The sequence below is a fragment of the Camelus dromedarius genome, chromosome 10, assembly GCF_036321535.1.
Source record: "Camelus dromedarius isolate mCamDro1 chromosome 10, mCamDro1.pat, whole genome shotgun sequence".
In the NCBI taxonomy this organism is placed as follows: domain Eukaryota; kingdom Metazoa; phylum Chordata; class Mammalia; order Artiodactyla; family Camelidae; genus Camelus; species Camelus dromedarius.
Window position 1 is genome coordinate 21,749,313 of NC_087445.1, and position 22,857 is coordinate 21,772,169.

At 33.6% G+C, this 22,857-nt stretch overlaps 1 protein-coding gene across 1 annotated transcript in view; it reads right to left on the bottom strand.

Annotated features, from left to right (window-relative positions):
• CNTLN (centlein) overlaps nt 1-22,857 on the bottom strand; it is a 247,837-nt gene that overhangs the window by 46,527 nt on the left and 178,453 nt on the right. The window contains exon 19 of the mRNA XM_010988164.3: nt 1,920-2,111. Within this exon, the coding sequence (XP_010986466.3) occupies nt 1,920-2,111 (192 nt within the window). The remainder of the gene's footprint in view (nt 1-1,919; nt 2,112-22,857) is intronic.

Here is a 22,857-nt window from a genome sequence, read left to right on the forward strand (position 1 = left end):
ATCATTCAAGCCACCCACCCAGTGGTATTTTGTTATGGGAGCCCTCACAAATGAACACAATTATCAAAACAGAAATTTGTAGCATTAGAGAGTATTATGTGCTTAAAAGTACCTGGTCTTCCAGAATATTTCCACATTAAATATGAAATAAGGCCAAAGTAAAGACATACTCCTTTTTGTCCCCACATACCCTGGTGAGCATTCCAGGACTCCAGGTTACATATGGACAATGTCACTTCAAACTTACATCAAGTGTGATCTAAATTGCTTTAGACTAAATTCTCATTATCTCACCTTTGTGACTCACACATTCCTTCAAAGAGAGAGAGATTTATATATGGTCAAAAACTTACACCATGGGATACCACAATGCAAAAAAACTTACAGATATCTGTATGGGCCTATTATTACTAAAATTTATGTTAGTGTATTAGTAGTAAGTGAAACCAAATAAATAAAATAAAAATCAACTTATAACTATCAACAATTGAAAAATTTAGAAGTCAGATTAGACACTGCTGAATCTAACATTCTATTTTATCTTGGCGAAAATAAAAGTTATATTAGGGCCACAAACACTTGTATATAAGAAGAATCACAGAACTGTGACTACAAGTCTCTGTAGCAGATAAGATCAAAGAATACCTCAATAATTTTATCCTCCATATAAAACCTAAGCATTGAAATGTTCAGTTTATACATTTTATTCCACTTTTTCAGAAACAGGAACACAATGTAGGAGAAGATATACAGTGCCAAACCTGCACAACTATTTTTTCTCACATTTCTATTTTGTAAGGTATTTCAACTTATAAAATGTAGTTCTTGAGACAAGTTGTACATATAAAACCCTCTGAAGAAGATGGTATTTCAGAAGCATCTAAATTAATGCCAATGGGTATATCTGATTATTATTAATAAAGCAAAATACTTTCAAGCAATAATACATGAATTTACTTTAAACTTTATCCTAGTTTATCTTATTAGTAATCCTTCACTTAAAGATGTTATCATTGAAGAGCACAGATATAATATTTGAAATAAAAACAACAAAGTCTATTTGACAATTCTATATACTAATACCTTCTTAACAGTCATGGTTATTCCATTGCTAATGTATTCTGTGCATTTTCAACCAGAATTTTCTTTCCAGTAACTCTCATTATACCTATGGTCCCACATACACTGACTTTTTAGCTTCCAGCTAGCAATCCCCACTGAAGAAAATAATTAATATGTATGGAATAAATGAGCTTGTTTTAAGAAGCATGAAAATGAACTTTCCAAATAAAACTCACAAATCCCTTTTCTTACAAGATAATTCTATTTAACCTAAGGCCAGCCTTACTTTTTGAGTTGTTAAGTTTGAAGTCCAGTTTCACCTGGACTTAGACACAATTCTTCATACACAAAGGAAAACTGCCTTTTTTTTTCTCACTCTCAGGTTTAACCTGCTGAAATCTATTAAACCAACCCACCTTTGCTCTGTGCTTCCTCTTCCTCCCTCCACCCTCCTCCTCCTTCCCCATCTCCAGCCAAGAATCATCAAATTAAAATAGTAGCAAGTGTGTACAGGAAAGCAATTCTGTTTATGTTGATAGATTACACATTCAAAAGGAATTCTGGAGGGCAGAGAGGAGTGAATAGTGGAGAAGAATGACAATAGCCAGTTTCCATCATCTGTGTTAGGATTTCATGGTGTCTTGTCAATTTTTTCAGAGAAAAGAATTATGAGTTACCAGATAAGAATCTACCAGGCTAAAATAGAAAGATGAGGTCGAATGCAGCATTAATAATTTGGGGGTTATTTATACCATAGTTTACCTTTACTAGTATAATTAAATTAGAATTGATAAAAATATGTCTTTTAAGGATTCAGTAACTTATTATATGTTTTCATTAATAAAATTTATAAACACCTTTAGTTTACACTGCAATTGCTTCATTTCCAAATCCATGCTCCTTGAAGGGCCAAGTGATGTAACTTGTATCCGTGGAATTGCCACCCGGGTAACGTCTTCAGCCAAACTTGTGATTTCAGATGAGGACTCCAATTTCTTTAGTAAGTCTTCTTTTTCTTTCCTAAGCTCAGCCAAATCCAAATTTAGCTTCTTTTTTTAAAAAGAAAATATAAACATATTATAAAAGCAAGTACACTTAACCTAACAATTATCAGTATCAAATTTGATGGGTACAAAAATGCTAAAGAAAAAAGTGAAATTGGGGGGGAGTGTATAGCTCGGTGGCAGAGTGCGTGCTTAGCATGCACAAAGTCCTGGGTTCAATCCCCACTACCTCCATTAAAAAAAAAAATAAATAAACCTAATTACCTCCCTCCTCGAAAAAAATGACAAATAAAAGATATTATCTTAAAGAAAAAGTGAAATTAGTTATAAAAATAGTTATTATAAAAACTTTACAAAAATTATAATGTCAACTAATTTTTGCTTAAGGTTGTAGGGCTTGTAAAGGTTAAAACAAAATAGACCAGCTGTACTCAATATCCTTTGGTTGGCTGCTCTTTCCTCATGATGTGCCATTTCTCTGCCTTCCCATAAACATGGGTGTGCCAGAGATTCACATATTTGATAACCTTGACTTCAGGGCTGATGTACTTAACTGGTAAAAGCTAAGCTGGAGCAGGATGGGATAACAGATGTTTAGTTGTTTATTCCATTGGGTAGATCTTACCACCCTATGTAGCAGCCAAAATGCTTCTCATTTAGCAACATAAATGTTAAGTCCAATTAGCAGAAGAGGCTTATTAGAGATTTAGTTCAAATAAATAGCATACAAACAAACTTGCTCAGTTTGATGCACTTGATCGATAGTTGACAAGTCCTCTTTGTAATGCTAAGGTAGATTGCACTAAACTCCTTAGATTTGAATTTTTAATATCATAAAACATTTTACTAAATGACATACTAGTGTTGCTTTTATGAAACAGTGTAAAAGAAATTGTCTTAATGTTAGCCCCTCTTATTCACCAATCTGTAGTCAGCAGAATGCCACCAAGCCGTAATGGCATAACAACTTAGAGATCCTTAAGAGGATACCTGCACTACTATTTTATTATTCCAAAGAAGCTTATAATATGGCAGTTGAACATAAGGAACAATTAGACAAAATGGTACTGAAGTCTCTCAGAGGAGGAAAAAATCTTTCTTTGTTAAGAAGTCTAATTAAAACAGTAAAAGAGGTAGCTAACATGTACAGTAATATAAAAATGGGACATAAGTTACCTAAGTATTAACAGTATATTTAAACACAATATCTAAGAAGTATACCAGTAAATATATAACTACATATGTATACATATGTATACACATGTGTATACTGTTACATATGAATAGGTCATGAATTCAAAACTAGGGCTTAATATATTTGAGATTAAACTAGGTGTTAGTGAAATAAAAAGTACACTTTGGAAAAAAAAACCTATTTAATTGGCTATATTTTAACTTATGATCTAAAGTGTGTTTTTTTAAGATATTCAGGAAGTATTCACTCATGAATTGTCCCAATGGTATCAAATAATTAACATCTAAAAGCAAACTCATAATTTCCCTAAACCTGAAAATCTTCCTGGTTATCATCCAAGCTTGAATCAATCTCCCTCCCTGTTTATTAATTCTCTATGTCCAAACAATTGTCAGGTTCTCTAAATTATATAATGTTCCTCATATTCATTCCCTCTGACACTTTCTTAATAAAGACTCTCATTATCCCACTAAGACCACTGCAACAGCCCTTCCCCTCCTAGCAACCATCAAACCATCTTTGTACCTTCAAAATATCTTTTATACAACTTTCCAAAACAACACTGACCTGTTATTCTCTTACTCAAAATCCTCCAGGGGTTCCCCAGCCCAGTAGAATAAAGCTCAGATATTTGTGGTAATAATAAATCTCTGTAAGGTTTAGCTTCAGTTTATGTTTCAATCAGACATCACCTGCAGTCAAACTTGCCTGCCATTCCCCCCATCTCTTAGCCATTTCTACATTGATGACTCTACACATGGTGTTTCCTTCTGCTGAAATCTCTCTCATGCTTTAAGAGCAGCTTAGTATTTCCTCCTTTTTGAAGACTTCTCTGCTATTTTCTTCTCTTTTTGTTCAACCAAGTGGCTTCTCCATTGTCTTAGCTCCCATAGCACTGTGCCTGTTCTTCAACCAGAAACCTTAGTAAATCCTTGAGAGAGGACTGTTCCTTTGTTCATCTATGTATCTGCCCACTCATGGTATCTAAAAACTATGCCTTCTGTATAGTAAGAACCAGAAGAAAGGTTTCAAAAATTCAAGTCCCCCTATTTGTAGCACAGATAGTGCTATAAAGACACATCAAATTTCAGCTTATATTTATAATCTTCCTATTATTTTATTTCTATGTAAATTAAAATACACGTTTATTAGCAATATTATCATTAGCTTTAACTTAAATAGTACGCACCAGAATATTTATCAGTCCTAAAGTTAATGCTCTGCATCTAATTTAGACTTTTTGAGATTTCAATTTGGTAAGACATTAAGTCATGACTACAATTCTAGGTGTAATCTCAGGCAACACAGAAGACTAAATTTTGATGAGGCGCTTTTCTTTCTATGAACAGCCTGGTGGCTTCTCTCATTTGTAAACCCGTGTGCCATTAGTTCTATTCTTTTCACGGTGGCTGATCCTGACACTATAAATACATCATTCATTGCAGAAAGACCAAGCCAATAAATGTATTTCTCTAAAAACTATGTATATGTAGATTTTAACTTCAATTTAACAGTATAAAAATTTAGTAAATGAAGAAATGCTGAAATTATGGAGACAGTAACTCAAATGACTTATTTATTAAATAATTAATTTATTAAAATGTAAATTGTGCCTTGATTAAACTATTTTAAATCCACAGTCTTTAAAACATATTTCTAATGTTAATTATACATGCCTAGAAATGCTACAGAGCACCTGCTGAAATAAAAGTAATAGGAAAATCATATATCTCATCAGTTTGGAATCCTTTGATTATCCCTTAGAATTTTGGACAAGTAGTTATGGCTCTGTTACTAACTTCTCTCAGTTTAAGCACTCTGTTTCTTATTTCAGAAATTTTATAGACGAGACAAGAAGCATAAATAACTTTCTTTTGTTTTTACTTGGTTTGGAATGTGAGACTTTTGTTGTGACCTTGTTAGAAAGGGATTGTGCTATAAAGTCTACCAATAAATTAAGATAACTCTTAAAATAGTTTTTTTAATCAGAAGCATGATTCCTATTTCTATATTACCTTTTCAACTCCAATCAAAGATTTTACAACATTTAAGTCACATTACATTAAAACCATAAATAATATAAAACACATGAAAGAGTCATAATTTCTGGATTCTTATTTGGAGTCTACTGCTTACCAGATGAGTGACACTGAGCAAACTCTTGACTTTGTTTCTCTATTTAAAAACAGAGACGATGGTTGTTTACCTAGCAAAGGTAGTTTTGAGGGCAGAATTTTAAAAAAATCTATGTAGCACTTGGTAAATTTTAGATTTACAGCATTATTGTTAGCATTATCTTGTGGCAAATGCTACCATACAGTCTAAGAACTGTCTTAAAGGCTAAGGATCTGAATTAATAAAAAACTTCGTTTTATACACACACACACGTACATACACACACAATATACACGTACCAAATAATCCTATAGTTTCTCTCACAACAGAAACCTTACCTTATCTTCAGTGAGAGTTATTTGTTTGATATTAATTTAGGATTCCCTACTAGGCTACAAGCTCATTGAAGGCAGATGTATTATTCTGATTCTTTATTTCCACAGCAGTGCAATCCCTCTACAATCTTTTAAAAGTCTATTTCAATTTAAAAGTTGACATCAATGAGAATAAGTACTGAGATCTGTATTGATTTATGTGTAGTCAATTACTCTAACCAAAGGTTATAAAATAGAACTTAACACTATAAAAGTTTAACATGAGACACTAGTTATTATTTATTTAAATATAACATTGAAGAAGTACAAGTCTCTAAAAAGGAAAGAAGCCTCCAAGCAACTGTAAGAAGAAACAAGAATATATTAGCAAATTCGTTCTTCAGGAATGAGCACTGTGGCAGGCAGAATTCTCAGATGATCCCCAATGGCCCATGCCCTGTTATGTGAGTGGGACCTGTGAATGTGATAGGCTCCCACTGCCATGATTGTGCTATTTGCAATGTTATGTGCAAAAGGGATTCTGTCGATGTAAATCATGGTTCCCTGATCACTTGACTTTGAGTGAGTCAAAAGCAAGATTATCCTCACTGGTCCTGACTCACCAGGTGAGTCCTTTAAAAGAAGGCCAGAGAGATTCTCCTGCTGGCCATGTTATGATAGGACTATGGAGAAAGCTACAAGGTGAGGACCTAAGGAAGACCTCAGGAGCTGAGAATGGCCCTTGAGCAAGGAAGCAGGGACTTCAGTCCTGCAACTACAAGGAACTGAATTTTTCCAACAAACTCATGAGCTTGGAAGAAAAGCCTGAACTGCAGAAAGGCAGCTTGGCTGACACACGGATTGCAGCCTTCTGATGCTCTGAGTAGAGGACTCCACTAAGCTGTGCCAGGCTCCTGACCAGGGAAACTATGAGGTAATGAGTATGAATGTTGTCTCTAAGCTGCTAAATTTGTGGTAATTGGTTATATACCACAGAAGACTGAGTCCCAATTTTTAAAAAATCATTCCCTGTCTTAAACCTATTCCTTTCCCCCTATTGCTACCTTGCCACCCCTTAAACAAGTGTCCTGAACTCCACACTATATAGTTTATATAATATCCTCCCCTCTGGTTTTTCTTTCCTCACCCATAATTTTGTGCTCACTTCTTCAATTACTTAAAAAAAGTTCAATTTTCTGTCCTAGAAATACAAATTGCCTCTTCCAGATCTGCATTTTGTGGTCTAATTGCCAAGCAAAGTCTCTGGCCAGAAGCTTCCTTTTGCTGCTCTCAAGAGTAATCCTACGAATGGGGTGGATAAGCCTCTCCTGATGTACTCTCCTTTATTCTGTTGTATAGGAGTTCTTTCATGAATGCCTTTTATTCTGAGCTCCAACTTGATGTTTTCTGAAAGATTTTGATCAGGAATATCTAGATTCAGGATCTGACTCAATATCTATTATTCATCCTTTTCATACATACTATGTAGTAGGCAATGTACCAGCTCCATGTTTTCAATGATGAACAAAAGAGTTATAATCCTTGCCTTCTGGTAGCTACCTATCTATAACCTAGAAATATATCACAATAAACTACAGTAAGTGCTATGGAGAAACAAATCAGGGAGCTGAGGGAACTGCTGCTGCCTTCAAATCCTGTCTGGTAAATGCTGGTTACAGCCAGTTTCCTTTCACGTATCTCTCCTGATTTGTTTTGTCAAATGTTCCCTGGAAACTAGATACAGTGTTAAAGGCCATGGCTAGACCTACAACCTTCCTGCTTTCCAACTTTTACTCTAGAGAAGGCATGTGCCAGAACACTGCTGGGGAAGCCTTGGGCAGCCCTCATGAGGTGGAGGATCTCTCCTCCAGCAGGAGCTTTGGTAAACATTTTACTGTTCAAGAATGAATTATCAGAAAAGATAAAACAGGTCCCATGGAAAATATTCTTATAGCCCAAATGAAAATAAGAAAAGGGCTTAGAAAAACATCAGATAAGAAAGAATCATTTCCCTAATCACCCCCCAAAACAGACACTCTCTGAGCTTGATGTCTCCAAAGAATAAAATAATCATCAGCCACCTAGTCAGTGAACATGATGCTAGTTGCATCAAGAAAATGCTTATGAGTATTTAACTAGTTTAGGAGCAGTGCGCCCAGGTAAAGGAACAGGATGTGGTACAGCTCTTCACTTCTAATAAAAGGCTGATTCTGATCTTTTTTTTTCTTTTTTCTGGACAGTAACTACTCTGTAGCATTGAAAAGACAGTATTCAGTTCTCATATATTTTTCACCACTGAATGAGAAACTTAAAACAATGAACCATTTAAAAAATTGAAAATGTCCTTAGTTGGGATAGTGAGATCCAAAAAGTAGACACATGGAAATTCTAGAAAACACAGCTTAACGTGAGGGTGAATGTCAGTGTCACAGGAGCAGGATTTCTGGGAAGCCGATGGAGGAAATAGTTGTTGGCAGAAGGATTCTCTCCAGTTCATGCTGGGGCAAAGTTAAGATGTCAAATGTTAGAAATGGCCAATAAGTTACCAGAGTAAGTGAGGGTTAGTCCTCATCTGTAACAATAGTGGAGTCTCGGATTTTTCTTTCTCCTTTTGAAACCCAAAGGCCTTGACAGTCAAAGTAGGGAAAAGCAATCACTAAACGGGAACAGTCTGTAATGTACCAATTATTTCACCAAAATATTTAATCTTGAATTCTGCATAGGGCTGAGGATATTGAATACAGTTATTTCATCTTGAATACCTAAATAACTTCATTTACATCTCACAATCAGATTCACATTTAAGTAGAGGCAGCAATTAAAAAACGTTATGTTATAATCTTAAAAAAATTACAACATAAGAATTTTGTTGCCAGAACTAAAGCAAAAGAGACTGAACAGAAAATTCAAGATGAATAATATCTATGTAAATTCTATAGGCAAGAGTCTCCTAGAAAGTCACCACACTCTCTCCTTCCTGTGGCTAGTATCACTATTCTTTCACTGAGAATATTTTTTCTTTTACAAGGAATAAAAATGAAAGAAATAAAATTGTCCATGTTGTCTATGTATAAAACTAAAAGCACAGTCACTTAAGTAAAACATTATATGAGTTACAAAGAGAATTACATGGGTTTCTAGGTCACTAGCAAAATATTTTCCATACAAGTACTTATCTAGAAAGATAAATAGTTCAGATTAATAACTCTTTCAAGTTAGTAACAAGTGTTTTACATTTAAAACATGTTTTCCTTTGTTATGATACTTGAGATTATCAAGAAAAAGAATTAAAAATGAAAAACTAACCAAAAATAAAACAAAGATCTTAGGCAGAGGTGGAATTATTTGTGTAATAAAATTTCTTATGAAAAATACACTTAGTTACAACATCACTCATTTATAGACTATTTTCTGACAAATGCAGTTATTAAAAGCCTATAGTATGCTTCACAAAATGTCAAGCAAATGAAGGTAATATAGAGGACTTTTCACCAATGCTTTTGCTAGCAGTTAGACTTCAGTAGCCTTTAGAGACCATTAAGCACCCTTTGGCTAATTGGCCAATGGTAGTTTAATCCTCTTTTTATTCCAGCAGCACTATTTTAACACCCTTTACACTCTGTCGGTGTAGTGTCTGAATGACAAAATAATATTGTGCATGAATAATAAGCAGAAAAGTTAAATTAACATTTCATGTTTCACATGCCATACCTGTGTGTCAGAAGAACTTTCTTTTTAAGCCACTGACATTCAACTTTTTTAAACAATCTCATGTTGACACCTTATTGAGGTGAATATTCCTAATTACTGCTAATTGCCTATCAAGAAAAAATTCTCTTCATGAAATGCAGTTGTCTAGTACAGATGAACCCAGCTCTAGTATGCACATTAAAGACAAAGCATGACACTTAAGGTGCTACTTTGCTATAAGGTCATACTAAATATGGTTGCAATTAACAAAGCAGTTTTTTATGGTACTAAAAATGCCAATCTGTCTTGATGTGTTCAAATTAGATTCTATCAAAGAAATATGGATATCTGCATATGGATAAGAGTTATGCTACTCTCAGTAACATTTACAAGAAGTAAAATTAATTCAATGCCCTTATACTTTGTAATGTAAGTTCTAGATAATGCCCAATTAAATAACCGTTTTGTAAACATGTCTGAATATGATTTCTCAAAATGAAAATCAACACTATTATTTCAAATGTCAAATTGTTTAAAACACTTTACTAGTTTTAATTTTCAAAACATCTCCCAATAGTGAAAATATTTCACATGTATCTTTTAATTTTTATTAATAACTTTGACATTGTAGGCATTTATAGTAACTATTAATCTATTTGATACTAACAATATGTTATGTTTCAAAATAATTTGAATAACAAGACTAATGAATTTAACTGGACTGAAGTTAAATCAAATCACTAAAACTTCTGTTTCCACAACTACAGAAAAAGAATCAGCAAAATGTATTACATGTGAAACTTGAAAAATTAACTAATACAAGTGACTTTCAAGTATTCATGGAAAAACAATCAATATTTGGTTTATCATAGCAAGAGCTGCTCAACTGTAGGCTTGTTATTTCAAATCCTCTATTCTAGTTACTAAAATGAAAGTCCCACTAAAACTTACATACCACGTACTAAATACAGAGACACATATTTGGAACCAGAAGTATAACCTGAATAATTCATCATTGTCACCTATGTTAAGAATTTCTCAGTGTTCATATGGTAATAAGTTCAGTTTCAGCCCTCCTGACAACTGATTTACACATGGCATGCTTACCGATGACCATCAAGTGGCAATGCATTCCCATTCTGATTCCCTTCCCCAACAGGAATGAGAGAAGATGGTAATGCCATCTGAGGTCCCAAAGAAGAAACTGACCAATGTCTTTCTAAGTCCCTCGTTTCACTGTCCTTCTGCCTTCTACTGCTTAAACTCAGCTAAATCAACATAGAAGTATTTATTCCTCACAGGTTCTGTGTACACATATCCTCTTTAATTCTATTTTTCCTCTTCCACTTTTGTCAATGTATTTTCAGTTACTTAAGTTGTGTGGGGGCAGGAGGAAAAGAATGCCCCCAACTGAACCACTCAAACAATGAAGAAAAAAGAAGAAAATAAACAAACATACCAAATACTCAAAAATAATAGTTGGTGTTTCAGGGTGATATTAATACTATACTTACATCTACATAAAGAACAATCATAAAATTTCAAGTGAAGTTATAGATACCAAGGCTATCAAACTCCAGAATATCTGCATAAGTCTCATGAAGCCTGCCTCATTCTCCCTATTAAATTTGGTTTTCCTAAGCAACAGATTTCAATACTTTCATTTGATTGTTTTTTCTATCCTAGTGGGGTGAATATTGCTTCTCAATGGACTGTATTTTTTTGTACAAAAGGCTTTTGTGGACTGGCCTGAGGAAGCTAATGTCCACATATATAGTATTGTTACTAAATGGAGGGCAGAGTCTACACAATCTAATATTGCTCATAATACTTAATTCTTACACAGATTTCAAAAGAAAGGCATCAAATTGATTCAAATATTTTTGATCTCTAAAAATTTATAACAGACCATGATATACTTTGGAATTCATATTTTTATGAGATAAAGCACTTTTAATAAGCCTCTAAGAAGCATGTAAATGAACATTAAGTTTATTTAAATTATACTGGAATCAATTCATAGGAATAGTGCATTATCACACTAATCTAAATGAAATATTACCAACTTTCTAGATAATAAACCCAAAGGCTAAATATCATTAGTTCTAGCTCCGACTTCATATATTCAAATGAGTAAAATGATATACATATTTTAAGTATATATTAAATATAAATAGCATCTTAATGCTTAGAAATTAAAATTTTTTACTGATAGGGTCAATACTTAACCACATGTCTTTCCTCAGTTGTACTACATCTAAGCTTTGCAAACAAATTACTTGGATGAAAGCCAATCGGGGCATTTCAAAAATCCTACAACTCATTACACATTTAACAGCAGCATTACTAAGTACTCATATGATTTTGATTACATTTATAAATATACCCTGCTAAAATTCTCAAGGGAAACAAGTTAATAATATTTTTCTCCATTTCCTGTGCAAGTTTCATAAGAGTCAAAAGAGTAAAAAAAAATAGGTATTTCTTCAAAATAATAGTATTTGCAATCACTAGATCTGATAAAATAAAAGGTTACTGATACTGCTTAAAATGGGATTTTTTTCATTAAAAACTAATATATGTGAAAACTACTAAAAATGCCTACCTTTCATGGCACAGAGTACAAATTTCTTTTAAGTAGACTAAATTATACATTTCTTACTGCTTTTACTTGAAAAACTTTTTTTCAACACAAAAATTTCACATAGAAACTTCTTCCACCATCCTTCACTTCATTTTTCTATTTAGAATTATCTTGTTTATATTTTTTCAAGTAGTAAAGCTTGATCTAACAGAGTAGCCCTCAATAAATTATCTGACTCTTAGTTGTGCTAAGTGAAATATAATGATTTATATAGATCTTTAGGAAGTGGGTAGTCTGGAGTTCTTTTTATTTTTACTAATCAAGCTGGTTTCTTTGCTTTTCTCCTATATCAGTGGTTCTCAAAGAATATATACTACCTAGATATATATTTTGGAAATTAGTGAGGGCACTTTTGAGTGCCACAATGATTGTCACTGAGATGAGTGAGAGCCAGGAACACTAGATGTACTGCAATGTGCATATCAGTCCTGTCCAACAGAAATGGCCCTGTATCCTGCATGACTTTCAAATGTCCTGCCAATTATTTATGTCAATTAAAAATACACATATAATGAAATGAACATAAATCCTAACTAAAAATTACAAATAAACCAAGCAATTTTTCCTGTGGTCCCAGAAGTTTATAAACTGTGTAAATCAAAAGAAGACTGAAAAATGAGAAAGAGAAATCCCTTTCTTCTCTGGGGTCTAAGCTCTAAGGATGTTACCGTAAGGCTGATACCATGGCCAGGGCCACATGGAGAAAACTGGTCTCAGAGGAAGAGAAGTAAGTGTGTGGTTCCAGTTAACGCTATTCTTCCCAAGTCTGTTCTCTTCAGTTCATCTTTGATATTTTGAGCTTTCCCCCTCTATATTAGTTTGAGTTCAGTTCCTGTAACTTGCTCTCAAGAGTCTTACTAATAGAGCCTTCTAAAAAAAGTCCAACAACCTCTTCCCTATTTTCAGTTCCTCTATGGCTTCTGACACTGTTGATCAGCTCTTCTCTTTCTCTTGTTTAAAACCTTCCCTCCCTTGTTTCTGTGTTACAGCACTCCCCTACCTTCTCCTTCTCATACTCCCCCAAATTTATTACCTTGCTGCAAAGATCTGTTCCACTTTCAGCACTTCTTCTCTAGAATGACATCAATAGATTTCATTTTTAAGGAAAATTTCAAATATGCAATACACAAATAAAAATGCATACATAACAGATGCCCATGTATCACTCACTCAACAAAAACAATGTGTTAGCAATATAATTGAAGGCCATGATCCTGTCTCCTCTGATTCACCAGAAATAATCACTATCCCCAAACATCTTTGGTGTTTATCATTCCCTGACTTTTTTTTATACTTCTAATACATATATGTGTATTTCCAAAAGACATTCCTTTGAAGACATTCTTTTTTCATTTTACTATTTCTGAATTTGGGCTGCATCTTCCATTCCTGGATACCATATAATTCTTGCTATTACTTAAACAATATTTCTTTTTAAAATTTGCATATATTGTTGAATTCTGGTAAATGTTGTCTCATCATTTTAGCATATGTTGATTGTACATATAGCAATATTGCTGAAATCTATTATTAGTTTGTCTTGAGATTCTGTGCTGACAAGCAGTTTGGAACTAATGATGGTTTTGTTTCTTCATTTCTAATACTTTTGACTTGCATTTATTTTTCTTACCTTAGTGTGTTGCCTGTGCCCTCTGGCACAATGTCTGAGACAAAACAATGATAGCAGGCATAAATGTCTTCTTCCTAACTTTAAAAAGAATGCTTCTAACTTCCACCATTAAGTATGATTGTTTCAGGTTTTTGGTAGATACTTTTTAACAGAGTAAGAATGTTCTCAGCTTTCCTATGTCCAGTTCCATCAGTGCCCCAAGCTGGGCTACATAGATACTCGTCCCTGGGCAGCCCCTGAAAAGCCAGAACACTGGACACACACTCCCATTCTTCTTCTCTCTGAGGGAGAGACCATCAAACCTCTGTATCAGCTTCCTGTGTGATGTCCTCTGGTACATCCAGCTCTCTGGTTCTCAGTGTCCCCCAGGTATCTATAGCATGTCAGGTCCCAACAGTGCTCTCGGACAGATGAGAAAGAAGCCAGTCCCTTAGACAGCACCCCAAGAAGCCAGATCAATGGACATAAGGTCCAGTATATCCTTTCCTTCCCTGGGAAGAAGCTGGGAACTGGGGGTTTCCCGCAGATCACAAGGTGGTGTGCCAATGAGTAGGACTATGGCAGGACAGTGCCACAAATTTCCTAAGCAACTTCAGTGAAGCTGGTTTTGTACTTGTCAGAGGTGCAGATGCCTCTTGAATGGTTTCTGGATTTCACACAAAAGAAACTGGTCCAAGTACTGGTGTCGAAGTGGTATCTCTGTGAGAGAAGGAAGGTCTGGTCTTCCAATTCTGCCATCTTGTTGATGTCATCTCAGATTCTCTACATGTTTAATATATCTTCTTTCTTTTTGTTACAGTGGTAAATTACATGGATAAATTTTCTAATCAAACTTTTAATTTCTGGGAATATCCTGGTTTATTCATGACATTTATCCTAATAGTTCGGAAATCAATGGTACAACTATGTTCACAACTGAGATAAGACTTTAACTTTCATTTCTAACACATTCCTATCTTAAATGTAGTGTCAATGCTACATCACCCTCATAAAATGAGGAAGAATTTGTTTCTACTTTTTGGAAAAATGTATATGCCTAATATAATTTAAATATAAAACTAAAATTTCAATCTCACCTAAGCATTTATAATATAGTATTACTTTTTTAATTAATAGCTTTATTAAGGTATAATATACATACCATAAGATTCACTCATTTTTTGGATTGTTTCCACTTTGAGGCTATTATGATTAATGCTGCTATGAGTATTCATGCACATGTTTTTGTGTCGACTTATGTTTTCAATTCTCTTGGATAACTATCTAGAAGTGGAATTGCTGGATAATATTGTAACTCTACATTTTACCTTGGCAGTACGAGAGGAACTACCAAATTTTTTTCCAAAATGGCTGTGCCATTTTACATTCCCCCTAGCAATGTATTAAAGTTCTGATTCATTCACATCCTCACCAACACTGGCTAATCTTCATCAATTTATTAGTTTCAATAATCTAGTTCTTGTTTTTTGATCATGTATATTGCATCTTTGTTTTCTACAATATTAACTCTTATCTTAATATCCTTCTTTCTATTTTCCTTAGAAACCTAATTCTTTACTCTTACATTGAATGGTTAGCTCATCAAATTTTAGCTTCTTTGTAGTCTTAATATAAGTATGCAAAGGTATACATTTCCATCTGAGTACCACCTTACCTGCATCCTACAAGTTTATCATTCAACCTGAAGCATTTTCTCAATTCACATTTTATTTTATTTGACCCATTCGTTATTTTAAAATATCTCTATAAGTTTGCATGAGAATTTTAAAATTTAATTTATTAAACTGATGTCAAATTTCACTTGTGTTAGACAATACTGTTATATGATACCAAAATTTTGAGATTTGTGGGGAGCTGTGTTTTGGCCTAGTTATGTGACCATTTTTGGTAAATATTTAGAGCTAAGACTTTTTTATTGCTATGTTCGAATAATGAACATCCTTAATGACTATTTGTCAGCTTTATCTTAAAAGTACTGAAGTTACCAATTATAGTATTATTTATTTTGAGCCTAAGTTATTAAATGTTTATATTTTAGAGGCTTTCTGCTCCCCTCAATAACAAAATTCATTGGAATAACTAAAGTACATGTACATTTAATGATATTCTCCAGTTATTCTTCTTATTTATCAGTTCTTTGCATGGGCTCATCCTACTCAGCAACATTTGACATAGTTGGCTGTTCACTAGTTGAAATACTTTCATCACCTGGCTTCTTAGATACTCCTTTCTCTTTTTTTTTTTTTTCCTACTTAACTGGCCTCTCTTTTTCTGGACCTTCTTCATCTGCTCAAACTCCAAGGGTTGGAGGGCCCAGGGCTCAGACCTGGTAGCTCTTCTCTTTTCTGTCTTTCATTCCCTAGGTGATCCTACCCAGCCTAATGTCTTTAAATATAATCTAAATACTCAAATTCCAAAATTCATGCCTCTAGCCCAGCCCTCTCCTCTATATTTTACTCAATTTTCTTACTTCTCACTTGATATCTTTATTTCAGCGACAAATTACACTTGGTTACAATGGCAAGCCGTCACTGATTTTAGCCCCTAGGGTTTTACATTTTTTGGGGGGGCAAATTCTGCTGTGCATTTATAAGGATAATTGTTATATTTTATCCAACTTTATTGGTATATTTTCACATATGGTTTCTCTCATCCTACAATATTTAGAATATTCTAAAGCCCAGTATATTCTATCATCAACTTTCTGGTCACTTTAATTAGAACCCTGGTAGGTACCTTAAATACTTAACTTTTTTTAACCTTTCTTATGATTGGTCATCAAACTCTGTGTTATACCAGTGAAAAATCTTTTTTTTCCAATTTTTCTACTTCAAAATACTTACCTACTTCCTGTCTAAATATGTACTGTCTAGATACTTATCTTTTGCCTTGATATTTAAACAATCTCTTATTTGGCTGCTTGCACTGAATCTCTGTTCTCTCAGACTTTAGTCTCAGTCCTCACTGTATATTAGAACCACTTGAGAGCTTTCAAAAACTAGCAAGGTGCAGGGACACCCCACCTCAGTTATTCGGATTTAATTGGTTTAGGGTACGGCCTGGGCATAGGTATTTTTTAAAAACTCCCCAGGTGAGGATAGCATGCAGCTAGGGTTGAGAACCACAGCTTCATCAGATTACTATTCACAACAAACTGCTTTCTCACCTTGATGCCTTTCCAAGCTTTCCTTTTCTTAATGGTTTTGTTCCATGAACATAACTTTCAAAATCAAACCAAATTTTAAGTCTAAGCCCAAATGTCACCTCCTTCAAAAGCCTTACTACATAATGACTGCAGTGAATATCTGTCTTTCTTTGTCCATTACATGTCCATGGTATATTTTATACACACACACACACACACACACACACACACATCAATCATGCTATATATATATCACAGTTTCCTTGCATTGTGATACACATGTCCAACTTCCCCGGTAGTATCTTGTAGAGCGGACAGGACCATTTTTAATTCATTGTTGAATATCTCATTGTTAGAGTGTTTTATATGTATTAGGTACGTACATTCAACTAAACTGAATTATAACAAATATAAGCACACTTATCTATGTGCAAACCAATGTTTTAGACATTTAAAACCAAACTCCAAAACATATGCATATTTAAATATCATAATAATCCCATAATGAGAAAAATGTTATAACCTGTTACTTTCAGGTATGTTGATATTTTAATGAGACTCACTCACCTGAAAATATGCAAAGAATGAAAACACTACTTGGAATATAAGACTGGGCAATATATTATAACACTTGTTCAATATAAGCAGAAAATAAATTTCTAACTGATGTTTTTAGGTCACATTTTCGTATCTTATTATTTTCTGTGGTAAGATAACAACTGAATGTGAAAACAGTACAAGAAGTACGATTTTACAGGACATTGTCTTCTGAGTGATAATAATAGTTTCTAACAAAGTCTAATATAAGGCACAGACGTTCTGTTAACAAATATCACTTGGTTCACCTAGAAGATAGGACGTAGGAATAAGACAGTCACGTCCAATTCCACATAGATTCTCAGCTCAGATCCTGGTTTTTGCACAGTTTACCTTGCGAACATGATCCGAGTGACATTTCACAAATTCCTGGATAAATGTTGCTACACTCTGCCAGGAGAGAGACAGGCTATGTCATGCACAGATCAATAATAGCACTGTGTTTCATCAGCCTCAAAATCAAAAGTGCTCCATCTGGCAAAAGCCATGGCCCTAGAGAATCTGACATATATAAACTGAATACCCTACAAGGAATGTGTACTATACAAGCTATTGGGGTAAGATAAAAGAAAACTCTGGAGATTAGCAATGAAGTACAATAAGAGAGTACTAGTTTTCTACTTCATTATTACTAGAGGCATGAACACAGATCACAAAAATGGAAATAAGGCTATTTAAAATTCTCTACTTCCTAACAGAAAAAAAAAAGGGGTCCAGTACAATTTAACACCTTCAATCTTTTTAATAAAATTGCTATGTAAATATAAACCAAAGACAAATATAAGTTTAGGATACAATAGTAATCATATAAATCTACATAAATGAAAATGTTTATAGAGAGCCATAAAATACAGAATTACAGTTTCCTGAAAGGTTCTTCAGATTTAGTAGTTACCATGCTCAATGTCTGTATGTTAAATTAACCTAAAAACCCAACTTATTTGCTGAATGGGTTATGCTCTGTTGTTTTTAATTGTGGATTCTGACACTTGACAAAAGGCCTTTATTTGGGACTTGATTAAACTAATTTAAAACTAATTGGTTATTGTAACTGAACATAAGTTGAAGCAAACTTGCAAACCTGAATCCTAAAATGATTATGCTTTGTTTAAAATGGATGTTACCAAAAATGTTTCTGAGAACAAAATCTGCTGTTGTAGAATTTAGCTGTATTTGACTCAGAGAGCAGAGGAATCAAGAATTCATCAAGATAAAAGAGAAGATAATGATGTTTAATCACAAAATAAACAGCAGTGTATATTTATGACACGTGTGTTGAAAGATTATATTTGAGTTCTGGGATCACTTAGATACACTCCAACTGAGGAGTTAAGGTTAAGTTAGATCAAAGGCTATTAGGCAGCAATGATCTTGGATGAGAGTTTGGTTTTCCAGGCCATATTTTGTAAAGCATCTATAACTTTTGGAAATACTGTAATGTCTCCTTCTATGAAAACGAAACTGTGCGGATTAGTTAGCGGTGTTGTTAATACAGATAAATAGCCTTTTGTGGGGACTAAAAGGTGTATCCTCTTCCTTTAGAAAATGTATAGTGCCAATATACAAATCAGGATTCAGAAAATTAAATGCCTACAGTTACCAAGTGGACTTGGTAGGATTTGTGACAAACAGGAGACAGTTTGCCTCATTTTCCTTGGAAGCACCATGCCACTAACATTACTCTCATATCAAAACCACATTTTCTAACACTTTATGACACTATATAATCTATTAACTGATTTTGTCAACTTTTCAGCCACCTCTTTCAATGTCATCAATGCCTTCACTTCCTCAATGTGAATGAATATTCAGTCTTGACTGATGTGATCTGCCCTTTAATTTCTAACTTTCAAATTGATTCTCTAGCTCTTAGTCACAAAAGCCTATAGGATATTTTCACTTATATATCAAATTAATACCGTAAACTCAATAGATTATAAAAGAATTCTTTTATTTTATGTTAAACTTAGAAAAGGAGAACAGCTCTGGGAAATGCTGCACACATGAAGTGGTACATGAACCAGGCTTTCAGTGATTTGCTGGAAGTAGAATAATGTAAAGAAAAGAGGGAGTTTCTTGAAGCAGAAAACAATTTTTAAATCTTGGTTAAAAATATGCATTATCATAGCAGTGCCTTGGTAAAACTACTCAATAAGTCAAGCTTCATCCTTTTCATGAGAATGTAATATGCTCTCCATCACTCAAAATTCTGTAGAAGTTATCAAAGGAAGAATACATAATTTTTGCCTTTAAGGAGCTAATTAGCTATTAGATGCAATAGAACTAACAAATGTTAAACTTCAAAGCTATTAAATGCAAAGTTGTTGAAAAATTTAGTTTAGAAAAGCAGAAAGATTATGGAGTTAGGATTAAGAGATAGATGTAGGTTATAATCTATAGCTACTAATTTAGGCTGATCTTGAGCAATCTGTTGCAATTCTTTAAGCCTTAATTGCATTATATATAAAATTAAGATAATATCTTCCTTATAAGGTTGATACAAAGACTCAATTAAAAAATTAATAATGTCTAGAAAGTAGGTCTAACAGTCATTGAATAAAAACTACCTGGTGTTTTGTGGAAGACAGTAGAGCATAGGGCTTAAGAGCACAGGTTCTGGAATCAGGCTGCCTGGGCTTGGACCCACTTCTGCCACTACGAGTTCTGTGACCTTGGGCACATTATTCTCTCCACCTCGGTTTCCCCATTTGTATAACAGAATCAGATACAGTATCTATCTCACTAAGTCACTGTTTGCATTAATGAGTTAATACACACAAAGTGCTTGGAAGAGTACCTAGCATACAAATACACAAAAGCAATGGGTAATATTATTTCTATTATTATTAAAAACATATAAAATAAGATTTGAATAATGCTGCTATAAACTTTGGGGTGCATAAGTCTTTTTGAATTAGTGTTTTTGTTTTGTTTTGTTTTGTTTTTTGGTATACACCCAGGGGTGGAATTGCTGGGCCACATGGTAGTTCTATTTTTAGTTTTTTGAGAAATTTTCAGACTGTTTTCAACAGTGGCTGCACCAGTTTATATTCCCACCAACAGTGTACTAGGGTTCACTTTTCTCCAAATATCTGCCAACATTTGTTATTTGTGTTCTTTTTGATGATAGCCATTCTGATCGGTGTGAGACGATATCTCACTGTGGTTTCAATTTGCATTTCTCTGATGATTAATGATGTTTAGCATCTTTTCATGTGCCTGTTGGCCATCTGTATGTCTTCTTTGGAAAAAATATCTATTCAGGTCTTCTGCCCATTTTTTAATTGATTGTTTTTTTGATATTGAGTTGCATGAGATATTTATATATCCTGAATATTGCTGCCTTATTGATCATATCATTTGCAAATATTTTCTCCCATTCAATAGGTTGTCTTTTCATTTTTTTTGATGGTTTCCTTTGCTGTGCAAAAGCTTCTAAGTTTGATTGGTCCCATTTATTTAGTTTTGCTTTTATTTCCTTTACTTTAGGGGACAAATCCAAAAAAAAAAAAAGGCTATACTTTATGTCAAAGAGTGTTCCACCTATGTTTTCTTCTAGGAGTTTTGTAGTTTCTGGTCTTACATTCAAGCCTTTAATCCATTTTGAGTTTTTTGGGTTTTTTTGTATATGGTGTTAGAGAATGTTCTAATTTCATTCTTTCACATGTAGCTGTCCAGTTTTCCCGGCACCACTTATTGAAGATACTGTCTTTTCTCCATTGTATATTCTTGCCTCCTTAGTCATTGATTAATTGACTACAAGTGCATGGGTTTATTTCTGGGCTTTCTATTCTGTTCCATTGATCTATGTGTTGTTTTTGTGCCAGTACCAGACTGTTTTGATTACTGTAGCTTTGTAGTACAGTCTGAAGTCAGGGAGTGTGAGTACTCCAGTTCTGTCTTCTTTCTCAAGATTGTTTTGGCCTTTCAGGGTCTTTTGTGTTTCTATACAAATTTTAAAATTATTTGTTCTAGTTCAATGAAAACTGCCCTTGGTATTTTGATAGGGACTGCATTGAATTGTAATTTATTTCTTTAAACATTTTATATACTGTTATTTATTATTGACTATCACATGGTTTCAACAGCTGAAGTTCTTGGGTGTTCTAACCTTTTTACTTGCTGTTTTTGTTAACTCTCACACATAGTGACTTGCTTCTGTATGTACAAGGTGATCTTTAATTGTAAACTAATATCTGCATGGGAAACTTGTAGGTTTAAATTGAAGACACTTTCTACCAGAGTAGATTTATAAGCATTTCTGGCCAGGACCCAAGGCGGCCCTGGATTAATGCTGACTCTGGTTCATCTCCCCAGTACTGCTAATGTAAGGCTTGTTATCCAGATCACAGACTGCACTGCTCCCTGGGCATCTCTGTGTATTCTTCTTGCTTAATTAATTCTTGCTGCTCTTAGCTTATAGCTTGTCTTTCTTGGGTGGGATATGAGTGGTGCATCTTTTTAGATTTTCTCTATTTTTTGAAAATTCAGCAATGCATCAAAAGTAATTTTTCATTAGGATTTAGTTTTTTAAATATTCTAGTAAATATCTTCCAAGAATATAAACATGTAAGCATAAACTTATAACTACATAATACAGATACTTCTCATGTAAGAGATCTAAGTATAGCCACTATTATGGAGTTTATTATAAACATATTTCATGTATTCCCAGAATATATATATTATATGGTTATATCATAATTATATCATAATTGTTACAATAAACTAAACACTGCTGAACATCTGCTTTCAAATTGTTATAATAAGCAGCACTATGTAGATGATCCTTATTCATCTCTGAACCTATTGGATCATATTAATTAGAAAATTAAGTCTAAATATGAAACTCTTGGGTCAAAGTGTATAGGTAGTTAAAATTTTAATCAGTATTCCTAAATCACGTCATTGAAACTACCGTACCAACAAAACGTGTAAGTACTTGTTTCCACAAAAAAACTCACCAATGCTGGGCATTATATATTAAACTTCTTCCTCTCCCAACCTAACAACTTTTCCTTGTTAAGTTGAAGTGCAATTATTCAAGCATAATCACTGTGAATTACTTCTTATTGAATTTTTGAAGACAGGCCATGTCTAATTATTCTATTAAAATGTCTACTCATTACCTTTGTACATTTTTTTCTACTGGGTGTTTATCACTTTCTTATATATTGTTAAGGGCTACCATTCTTTGAAACATTTTGAAAACACTTACTAGAACTTTGTTTCTTGCTTTTTAATATGCTCAATGATGACAAACCTTGAAAAATGAGAATGAATTTCCTTTTTTTCTATATAGACAAACTTCATTCAAAACAGTAAAATAAAGTCGATAATGTGTATGTACAGGTATAGAAATGAAACTATAATTTTTTAAAAATAGTAGTGCTCCTGGAGTCAGCACTAAGCTTCCTTAGAAACTATTTTAAATTATGGAAATAATAGTATATTTATAAAA